Below are 12,203 nucleotides of genomic sequence, written 5' to 3'. Positions count from 1 at the left end.
CAGTAGCCGTGGCTCCCCTTTTGCAAGATTTTCATCCGTGGCCCCCCTGGGGCAATATGGCCCCCGGTTGAGAACCACTGCTCTAGATTACAAAGGCAACGAATCTCTCAATCTTTCATTGGAGCTCGTGTACACTGAACGGGACCGTACATGGATGGCCGGACCAGACTCAGGCCAAGCTCACAGCTACTGACAATGCCACCAGATGGCGACTTACACATGTATTGTGTAAGTCACCATTATAAGAATGGCTGTATAAGGGCACCCGGAAAGTGGAAGGACGTGGGTTTGATTACCCACAAAGGGGCAGTTGAATTTTCTCTTACCAAAATTCATCTTCGCAACAGCCATTTGTTAAAAAAACTTTGTAAACTTAAGTGTGTGTGTGTGTGTGTGTGTGTGCCCCAGGCATTCAGAGTGTTTTGTGTTCAGTAGGTGGTGCCATCTATCTAGGGTTGCAACTAGATACTTTCTTGAATGGGGAAAGCATACATTTTGGCACCCCGTGTAGTGTAGAAGAAGCAGTTATAAAGAATGAATTTTGCGCCCCCTCTAGTCCAGAGCCCGGGAGGGGGGGGGGCTTCTAGACCCGCCTGCTCGCACCTAGATGACAAAACTGTGGATATTCAAAGTAGAAGTTTTTACAGATTTTCTTTTCTTAACGATTTCTGAATACGTTTTACACTTTGAACAGGCATTCCAAATCTTTTGAGATTTTTCAAAAAATGCACATTTGCAATCTTGTAAGAACAAGGCGAATTTTTGCCGTATAGACGCTGTCTTTGAATGCCGGCAGATAGCCGCTAAAGCACCGTAATTTCCGGTATGTAACCAGAAGGAAGAAAATCTGCAGGGGAATGGAAACTCAGAAATTAGAAAATTCTGTACATGGCTCCTCATTAACAGAAACAACTAAATATTTTAAACCCACATGTATATCAATACAATAAGTAGTAAAACAAAGTAGCAAAACCACTTTTTCAAGGTTGCACGATTGTGATGGACTAGGAAAAGTTGGGGAGGTTTTTCTTTCTACTTTTTTCTTCTTGGAACTAGGAAAGGGCACATGAACCAAATTTTTATTCATACTTTTCTGAAATCCCGGGTATTATTGCAGCTCTGGTAGATCGAATCCTAGTTCGACATTTCTGTTCGTCTACTTCATTTATGCAATTTCAACAAAACGGAAAAAATTGTGCTTGATAGTAGATGAAATTTTTTTTAAAGAAGTTAATGTGTGAACTCTCCAAGACCAAAATTGTCAAAATGTATGGATTCCAAAAAGTACATTGACTACTCTAATTAAATGATCAGCAAAAGATCTTTTCTGCATCAAGTGGATTTACAGGCCCGCCATCCCAAAAACATTTCAAAAAATTAGATTTTCAGAGCTTGAAAAGGCACTTGTTTGGCTGAGGAAAATGAGAGGTAGAAATTCCAATCAACAGAAACCTGAAACAACAATAGAAATTATTTACCTCAGAGTTAAACTTAGAGCATTTCAAAAAATCATATATGGATGGCTGCAGAAATTCATGAAAATACATGGCCTGACTTTTCGAATAATATGCAGAGAAAGTCACTCTCTCCAAAGCCTTGCATACTGCAGTGGTAACCATATAAGAACAAAAAAAAAAAAAAAAAAATTCCAGAAATAAGAATCTTAACCCTTTATAAGAATCAAATTAGATGAATCAAATATAATTCTTATAAGTAGCAGCTACTGTACCTAAAAATAGGAGTTTGTCCAAAGTTAAGCACAGGTACCCAAACTTAAGCCAGTATAGTTTTTGTGTGTGTTGTTTCATGTTTAAGAGAATTAGTTTCAACCTGGGACTGGTTAATTACTTTTAGAAAGAAGTCCTAAGAGAATACCAGACTAAAAACAGTTCAGAGATAATTTCATTATCGAAAATAATGTCACAACCTTTATGACAAAATCACAGAGTAAGCTGATTTCACGAATCGCAGGGTAACTCTGGTAAAACAAATATCATACATCAACATCACACATTCGAAAAAAAAACAAAAACAAATAAACTTACGAAGTAGAAAAACTTGAACTTGAAGTGGAATAATTTGAAAACTGTTAATGCATGTAGCAACTTTGGCCGACACGAATGAACAAAGAAAAAAACATGGAAATGTTTGAAAAGATAGAGAACAAAAGTGTAGCAATCTCAGCGGATGCTAAGAGGTTTCACAATTCTCTTCACTTCATTTATTGAAACTGCATCAATGTCATCAACATCAGGAAATGAAAATGCATCTGCTCTACCCATGTAAAACAGATTGTGAACAGCTGCCTATCTGAACTAGTATTAGTATTTTTACCATTCCTATGTAATTAATTTGTAATTCAATGTAATGTGCCTAACATGGGACAGTGTCCAAATTTTGTCCAATGTCCAGTGTCCAATGTCCAAATAAAATTTTTCATTGTTACCACAGTTTCTATTCTTGGGTTACATTTGGTGGTATATTTTTAAATGATAAATGTTTTTTTTTCCCTTCAAAAAGACCTTATAAAAGTAGCCTGAATATACATATTTTTTATATAAAGTATCTTAGGTACTAAGTTATATTACAATATCAAAATTGCTATTTCTTACCACATTTTCTAACCTTGGGCTATGCATTCTGACGTTCTATTTTTAGAAAATTCATGAATGGAGATTGCATCACAGATCTAAATGTAGTGGTATATTATCTCACAGGGTTTTGTTTATCTTTTCCCTTCACCAAGAAGCAGCAACAGTAGTGACTGCATTATCATGCTAGGGGCAGATGGTCTTATAATCCAATAAAGACACCAGCTGCCCTTAGAGGACAAAGACCAGTGTACTAGAGAAAAGTCCAACTTTGCTATTTATTGTTTGAATTGTAAAGTAGTGAGGATTAATATGGAAACCAATTTCAGAAATTTCATTCGATATTTTTTTATGTTTAGTGAAACCAATTTCTAAGAAATCATAAATATATTTTAAACTAATAATAGACTAAATAATGAATCGTGGTGGAAGGCCACAGCATATAGCCTGGCAAAATTTTGATAAAGTAGAGAAAAATGGAAAGATATATGCAAAATGCATTAATTGTGGAGTTATGCGATGTAATCGTGTGGACAGGATGAAGAGCCATATAGCTCAGTGTATTGGAAGGGGCAATGATGTTGAACAAATACCTGATGTACAAAAAGCAACTACATCAACATCTACAGAGTCCACTGCTTCACAGCCTATTATTTTGTTGGAATCAACAGAAACTGAAATTTTCACTCAAAAAAAGAAGCAAAAAATTGATGACTTCATTGTGAAATCAAATTCTGCTACAACTAAAAAAATTGATTTATTATTGGCAAAGTTTTTTTATGCCAATAATATCCCATTCAGTGTTGTTGAACATTCAAGTTTCAAAGATCTAGTTTCTGCTTTGCGACCTGGTTATAATACCCCAAGTAGAAAAGCTTTGGCTCAGTCATTGCTTGATGAAGTTACAAGAGAGGTTGAGAAAACTGCAAACGACAATCTCAGTGGAAAAGCTGTAACTTTAATTGAAGATGGATGGAGCAATATTCTGCCACAACCGTCAGGGGCTACCAACATATTAGAACAAAAAGCCCTAAATCATTCTAAGTTAGGCCGCTGTCCCAAGTATGGGCCCCTTGTACAATTACGTATCACTTGCATAGATGTCTGCTGCATTATTGGAAAAATACTACATTGGAAAAACAACCTGGAAGGTTGTTTTTCCAATGTGGTAAACAACCTCAATAGGTAAGGGTCTGTCTAGACTTTTCATGTAGGGTCCTGTTTTTGTGAAAATTTTCCTTACTTTTGAGAAAAGGATCATTAATTTGTAGGAAGTGAAATATTCTATTCAATTTATCACAAAAAAAAAATTAAATGCCAAATTTATGGTTTCATTAATTCATATTTTGTGAAGGGTTTGGAAAATACACCTAAATTTGGTCTTGGAAAAACCTCTGATAGGTCTGACTTTTATAATGTTTACATATCAGCTATAGATATTTCACATGTGAATTACAATCAATTTTTAAAGAGAACAATCTGATTTATTTACATATAAGTTTAATCAATAATACTGGAATCTGCAAATGTGGAATAATGTATTTTTCTAAAATCAATTCTACACAAATATTCACTTAAAAATTGCAACAGATACAGTAGAAACTCGCTTATCTGAACTTCCATAATCCAAACACATTTGTATATAAAGGCTATTTTTTTTTCATTTTGGACCTTTGATTTTTTTAAAATCCAAAATATGTTGACTGTTTTTGCTCACTTGTTTTCACTTTTGCATCTGCTCTTTTGTTTAAAAAACATAGATGGTGTCACTGCGCCCAATTATGCTACGAAATGGCAGCTTATTGTTGCAATTTCATTTTGTTCATCTGTCAAAGCTGGTCATCCTTCTTCCGTGCCGTTTTTCATGCTATTTCCTGTATTCATGGCTGATCACATAGATCTAATGTATCTGCACTGGCTACAATTCGAAGAGCCGAGAAGCGTTATCGACTTTTGCACGAAGATGGGCCTGATAGCCAACAATTACGAATGTCCAATCTGCCATTTACCGATGAAGTTAGTGGTGCGAAAAGATGTGAGCAACAGTTTTTATTGGTCCTGCCAAGTCAAAGGCCCCCATACATTGCAAAGGTCTATCCATGGAGGCACGTGGTTTGAGGAAAGCCAGCTCATGCTTAGACATTTTGAAGATAACATACTTGTGGGTGAAACGAACAACAAATTCTTGGATTGCAGATGAACTGCAAATGTAGAATACAGAAACTGACTGGTTGAATTTCTGCCGTGAAGTGTGCGTTGAAGCATTAGTTAATGAAAACATTGTGCTTAGTGGTCCTGGTGCAATAGTTGAAATCGACAAAAGTAAATTCTCGAAAAGAAAGTATAATCGTGGTAAAAATGTGAAAGGTGGCTGGGTTTTTGGTGGGTTTAGCGAGGGACCAACAAATATTTTGATGAAGTGGTCCCGAACCGGGGAAAAATTAATGCTATTGAACTTGCTAAAAAAATAAGTGCTATTGGGCGCAATAATGAGACAGAGCGGGGGCCACGGTTGGTCTGGAGGAGGGGACAATAGTGATATCCGATTGCTGGAAGTAATGCGCCTGTCTCAAAGATAGTTTTCTTCACCTCACTGTGAACTACAGCGTCACTTTCAAAGATCCGGAAACTGGTGCCCATACAAATTCCATCAAAGGATTGTGGCACGTAATCAAAAGCTCATTACGTGGTGTGCATCGCTGTACTGATCAGTTCAATTCGTACCTGGCTGAATTCATGTGCCGTCGCCTTTACAAAGATGAAAAGCAATCACTTTTTGATAGCTTTGTGAAAACAATCACTATTGTTTACCCTACACGTCATAAGCATGATCCCTGCTCGATCTCTAAAAAATGTCTAATGAGAATGATAAGAATGTGGTGAATACTCATTGAAATAATTACATGCTTTTGATTATTTTCCATGATTTTTAGTAAAACTTTTCTTCTCAGCATTAGAAAGGTTTGTTCTTTTTTTATTTGTGTTTTTAATTGTTTTTGGGTATTTGAACAGTAACCTGAGCACAAAAGCAGGGTTGGCGATAAAAAAAAGTTGCCAAATCTCAGTATATCGTACATTGGGAATTTACCTAGGGGTACACTCTCACACTATTGACACAACTCAAACATTGGTAAATTGCCCATGGTGATAGACCGGAGTTGTGCTCAATTTGAAAGAAAAAAAAAATAAAAACAAGCAGTGATACTAAATTTGATGTTGCCAACAAATATAAAACATGTTAAATGAATACTGAAATTTGGATCTTTTTGGTTTAAATCCGCAGAGTAAATAATTTGAATTTAGAGTATGAGAGAATCAAGGAAATGATGGACACAGATAATGAGAAACAGATTATTAAAAAATTAACAGATGGCAAAATTCATGGCATGGTTTAGAACAGAGAAGGAACAGAACATGAACTTGAATTGAAAGAATTGAATTAAAACATTATTACCATTTCTTTTTTCTTCCTCCTCCGATTCTGACTCGTCCCCAGATGAACCAAAATCATCACCACTTTCGCCTTCATCCAAAAGTTCTACAAGAGATTATTAACATTATCACACTATTTATGGATCAACTAAAGAAATAAGAAAAGAAGAATATTTCAATATGTCCATTATTTTTTATCCATGAAATTTGTTTTAATAGGTACAGATACCTAATTAGGTGTATTAAATGCATTTTTTTTACATGAAGTATGTTGAAAAGAAAAACTTACCTTTTTCTATAGCTTTGTATCTTTGTTCGTTAGCAAGATATTCCGGATCAAATTTGAACACATCTGGAATAAAAATGATAATTTCTATGGTATGTTAATGACAATGTTGATTCTACAGAAATTTTATATAAAGAAAGCATAATAAGAATTTCATGACAAACCATTAGTAATATTTAACTCCTTTAATATCTCACCTTTCAATAGAGGTGAACAAATGAAACATAATACAGTAAAAAAAACTGAATTTTTGAACACTTAGAATATGTAACTGGAATACAAAAAATTTCTTTCTGGATAATTGAATAGCTAGGCATTTCACTTTTTCAAAATTAAAAAATTATTATACTAATTAGAATTGAATATACATTCTAACAGACATATAGACAATTCCATCAATCTTTCCCTTGTAATGCTATTAAAGTTTTCAGCAACAATGGCTTCAAGAATCGCCTCATCCTTAGTCCATCAAGGAAATTTGAGAAAACCTTGAGGAAATTTGGAAACTATCTTTGCAGTCCTTAGTAACTACTAGTCCAAATGAACTACAGGTCAGAACACCTAAGTTAAAGACCACTTTAACTACTGGTAGTTGAAAGAAACCCAGAATTACTGGTTCTTAAGGTCATGTTGACAGATGAAAGACTATTATTCATCATTAGACAGATGATAGACAGTCCTTAGGGCTGCTGAATAGTTTTCACTTGTTAACTAGGAGAAGACCTTTCAATTGCCTCATTATGAGGACATGAAGGAATCGACTAGGAGTAGAGGCTTAAAGTCCAATCCGCACCTTCTCATGGTGCATCCTGTTAGTAGCCAAGTTTAACACATGGTGAACGGACACAGATGGACTTCCTCCAACCCGCACTGGCCAGCATGGAGGATTACAGCCAAAACCCTCTAAAAAGAAATATTAACTCTGTCAATAAACTAAGGCCCTCAGTCCCCAGCAATCTGAGTGTTCCTGGTTACGGCAGCAAAAGCAAGACATGAAGACTGAGGGTGCTAAGAATCTCTGGGTTGGACCAGGCTGCCATAAGATGATGACCTTGGCCACGTATAGCGAACGATCTCTTTCTTCAGAAAATCATTTGAAGGAGTTGGAAGAACTGGAAAGAATAAATCAGGTATCTGTAAAATAAGAAGAAAAGGAGAGGAGAAAATCGAACTTGCCAGTGGACATGTATTTTACTACAGGGGAACAGATAATGGAAGAACCAGTGGAGTAGGATTTCTCATTCATAAAAAGTGGAAAGATCACATAGTTGAGTTAGATAGTACATCTGATAGAGTTGCAAAGCTGGTTATGCAAATATCAAGCAGATACCGGATACAGATTATACAAGTCGATGCACCAACAAGCTATTCTGAGGAAGAAGTAGAAGACTTTTATGAAGAACTAGACGAGCTGCATAGTAAAGGAAACCATCATATCAAAATAGTAATGGGTGACTTCAATGCCAGAATTGGAGAGAGATGAAATGGTGAAAGCTCAGTTGGAAGTCATGGTTACGTTGTACGAAACGACAGAGGAAACCGACTCGTCGAATTTGCAGAGAGCGAACAGTTATGCATCATGAATTCATTTTTTAAGAACAAACACCAAAGAAAGTGGACATGGAGAAGCCCAACTGGAACCAGTGAGATCAACTACATACTATCTAATAAGAAGCATATGATCCAATGCTGCTGTGTTCTCAACAAATTTAATACAGGAAGAAGTTAGATGTAGAATAAGGCTTAACACTAGAATGGAAAGAGCGAAACTTATCAAAAATAGAAAAACTGTCATCGATATGGTAGAGCTTCAAGAACATCGACATAAATTCCAGTTACAGCTGAAGAACCGATTTGAATTGCTATATAACACCACTGAGTATGAACAAGATGTCACCACGCTGAACAAAACTTTAACTACTACCCTAAAGAAGTAGCAAAAGAAGTCGTTGAATAAAAAGAAATCAAACCAGTGAAGAAAATAACAGAAGAAACAAAGAAACTTATGAAAGACCGGAGAGAATTTCATATTAAGAAGAATGACCCTAAATCAAAAGTGGAATATGAAGAATTTTGCAAGACAGTACGAAAACGGATTGTCAGGAAGTTTAATTGCGATATTGTAAATAAAGCATTGGAAGATAATAGAAGCTTAAAATCAGCAAAACGAAAACTGTTATGAGAAAGGAAATTTTTGGAACCATCACAAAAGATGGAAATGAAATCATTAGTATTGTTGAGAAATTTTATAATACTCTATACAAACATGAAGAGGATTGGAACAAAGGAAAGGGAGCAGGAAGAAAAGAAAATAAAGCCGAATTTGTACAAGTAGCACCTGTGCTGAAAGAGGAAGTCTACAAGGCTATAAGATGCATGAAAAAAGGCAAATGCCCAGGTGAAGATGGGATTTCAGTAGACATTATTAAAGAAGCAGGAGAGGAATTTGCCTGTATGCTAGCTGTTTTGTTCACAAATTGTCTTACAAAATCGGATATGCCTGAATATTGGAATAACGCAATGATGGTTCTTCTTTACAAAAAGGGCGAAAAAGACGATATCAAGAACTATAGACCAATCAGTCTCCTATCAGTAATTTATAAAATCTTCACCAAACTGCTGACATATAGGCTTGAATCCGAATTGGACGAAGCTCAACCAAAAGAAAAGGCAGGATTTTGAAGTGGATTTAGTACAATGGATCATATCCGAACAATCAGGGAACTTATAGAGAGACATAAGGAATACACATTACCATTGTGTATGGCCTTCATTGATTTTGACAAACCGTTTGACTCTGTCTTCACATCTGCTGTTGTTAAAGCTCTAGATGTAACTGGGGTAGAGAAGACTTGCATCAATATCATCAAGAAAATATGACAAAGCAACTGCAACGATTCATTTGGATAAAGGAAAAGCAAAGATCAAACTCTGAAAAGGAGTCACAGACAGGGTGATACTATCTCACCAAAATTGTTTACAGCTGTTTTAGAAGTAATATTCAGAAATCTGGATGGGGATAAAAAAGGAATTAAAATAAATGGAGAATTTCTCAACCATTTGGGTTTTGCAGACAACATTGTTGTTATCAGCAGTAATCCAGACAAATTAGAAGAAATGATATAAGAATTGGCGAAGGCAAGTATTGAGGTAAGTTTGAAAATGAATCTGCAAAAGACTAAAGTTATGTTCAACCCCTTTGCGTCAAAGAGGACAATCTTGCTGGACAATACAGAGATAGAAGAAGTAGAAAGCTATGTATACCTGGGACAAGAAATTACCATGGACAACGGAATCATTAATGAAATAAACAGAAGGATCAGGATTGGATGGAGCACTTTTTACAAAAACTAATTCTGAAACTCTTCACCTGAAAAGAAAAGTTTTAACCAGTGTGTGCTACCAGTACTGACTTATGGAGTTGAAACATGGACACTCAACAAGCAAGAGGCTACAGACAACACAAAGGAGCATGGAAAGATGTATGCTAGGCATCACAAGGAGAGACAAAAAACGAATCACTTGGATAAGGAACCACACAAAGATATATGATATTGTGGAGAGAATTAAACGTTTGAAATGGAAATGGGCTAGCATATTGCAAGAAGACTGTACAACAGGTGGACCACAAGTATTCTAGATTGGTACCTCCGTGTGTTAAACGTCCGAGAAGGCGTCCCCCACGCAAGATGGATTGACGAGATCAGGAAAGTGGCAGGAGTCAACTGGATGGCTAAAGCATCCGACAGAGCAAAATGGAAAAATTTAGAGGAGACCTTCATCCAGCAGTGGATTAAAAATGGTTGATGATGATGGTCATGTGACATGAAATAGTAGTTAGAGGGGGAGGGATTTTTGATTTCGAGAGTAATGGATCTTTAACCAATCAGAATGCTGCTTGAACTTTACAATTACAACTAATTATTTATCAGTTGTTTTTTTTTCAGTGGTTGCGGCAGTGATTTCACGTAAACAAATTTGTTCTGAGGGAGTTTTTTCCTCCCCATAAATGTTTGCCACCAGTGCTTTGCAATTTATTTTTTTTACACTGATATCACAAGCTAGTTTACTTATTTTGTAAACAATATATAATAGTAAAATTGTTTTTTTTGTCTGAGCTTACCCCCGCCCCCCCCGCACTTGAAATTTTTTGCCAAGGACCCGTGCTCTTGGATACTGAAGGAAACGAGTATATGGGGCCCAAGCAGCATAGAAGTGGGTCTGATATTAGGAAAACCAAAATTTGAAAAAAAAAGTTTAATGTTTACAAGAGATTATAAGATTCTAAATCAAGGTCACCAGCACTGGTTGAGCCCCCCCCCCCCACAAAACACCTTTTCACCTGAGGGCCCTGCTGAATACTTTTTGATATTGAGTGCCACCTAAAGATCATTCATTATAAATGATTTTTTATTATCCAATTTATTGCTTTGAAAAAACTTCATAGAAACAATGAACTGCAAATTCTTTTTGGAGCAACTAAATTTTAAATTAGACACTTTGTAATTAAAAATAATTAACTTTCTTTCATCTTATTGTAGTTTTGTATTTTGCGAAATGTGGGTTTTTACTCAGTCTTAAAAATATTATCAGAACATAGTTTTCTATGAATGAGCACTTACCTGTTAGTGCAAGAGAATACATAAATATTTTAAAAATATATACGTGTATATTAAAGATGTTTTACCAATCTATCTGTTTTATACTTAGTGTCCAACAAATAAGTTCACTTGATAACTTTCATTTGAATGTGCACTTCATTTCAGTTAATTATTAATACAAATACAAGGCCATAACAGAAAAATGCCTAACAAAGTGGCTGAAAAAAAATGCTCATAACAAATATGTATGTTATATATTTCTACAATACAGCAATCTAAATAATAGTGTAATTAAAAAAACTAAAAACTGTATATACACACATGAACAGAAAAAAAATAGAAACATGACTTAAATCACAGAACTTCCACACATGATTTGCCATACAAAATTTTTTTATTTCAAACACATGTTCATAGAGAGCTATCATAATCACAACTTATTTGTTGCACGTTTATTTTAGAAATCACAGCATTTCCAGAATTGAATATATTATTGAATAAAAATATTATCTGGGATTTATTCATTTTCATCTGTATCTTCAAATGTTGATTTACATGAAATTAGAGTAAGAGAAAAAAATAGTTTATTATGCTTATCAATCTAAAAATATACTGTACATTTTATTTCGAGTTATAACAGTCTTCAATCGTATAAGTACACATAAATCGTGCACAACAGCACTTTGAGGCGACTCGCCACCATTTTACTACAGTAGGAACCAACATACATTAACAATATTTTGTAATGGAGGCTTGGCACTGCACATGGTCATGTCCAGATGTGTCAACCAAAGGCTTAGCAAATAACAGGAGCCAAGTCGCTATGGCAAAAAAAAAAAAAATATCATATTGGCACCTAAAATTTTCTATACATGATCACAAAATTTTTGGAATTTATGTCTGTGTATCTTCTAACATGAGAAAAAACACAATAAGCCCACATTTTTTTATTTTGAAGTATTTCTCTAAAAAAAATGTTTGACTGGCAAGAAATTTAGCTGACACCTAAAATGTGTTCCTTTTTTCAAGCCCTGTTTCTACCCTAAAATTTTGGTCACAGAGAGATGAAGCAAAAAAAAACTATTTCTAATTTTAGCTTCCCTCTAAAACACATCCTTAGCAACCTCTTGTGGACTGGGGAACCCCCATTTAGATTAACAGAAATTTTGCAGTGCCACCGTCACTGTAGTAAAAAAAATACAATATTTTTTGTCAAGTACAGTTGAACCCTGTTTTAGTGTCATCCCTGCTTAGCACCACAATTATTTAGGGAACAAATCTTCCATACAGGGA

At 35.2% G+C, this 12,203-nt stretch overlaps 1 protein-coding gene across 4 annotated transcripts in view; it reads right to left on the bottom strand.

Moving 5' to 3' along the window:
* The window catches only part of LOC149076665 (pre-mRNA-splicing factor CWC22 homolog), a 336,314-nt gene that overhangs the window by 115,677 nt on the left and 208,434 nt on the right, over positions 1–12,203 (bottom strand). For all 4 annotated transcript variants that reach the window (XM_089244291.1, XM_089244289.1, XM_089244288.1 and 1 more), the window contains exons 10-11: positions 6,313–6,375; positions 6,046–6,129 (exon numbers count right to left, since the gene is read on the bottom strand). In XM_089244291.1, the coding sequence (XP_089100417.1) occupies positions 6,046–6,129; positions 6,313–6,375 (147 nt within the window). The remainder of the gene's footprint in view (positions 1–6,045; positions 6,130–6,312; positions 6,376–12,203) is intronic.

This window comes from Pholcus phalangioides, unplaced genomic scaffold (assembly GCF_987345545.1).
Source record: "Pholcus phalangioides strain wild (caught in Gottingen) unplaced genomic scaffold, Ppha-v1.0 ptg000015l_1, whole genome shotgun sequence".
In the NCBI taxonomy this organism is placed as follows: Eukaryota; Metazoa; Arthropoda; class Arachnida; order Araneae; family Pholcidae; genus Pholcus; species Pholcus phalangioides.
The sequence above is the reverse complement of the archived record's forward strand: the minus strand, read 5'-3'. Positions and strand labels throughout refer to the sequence as shown.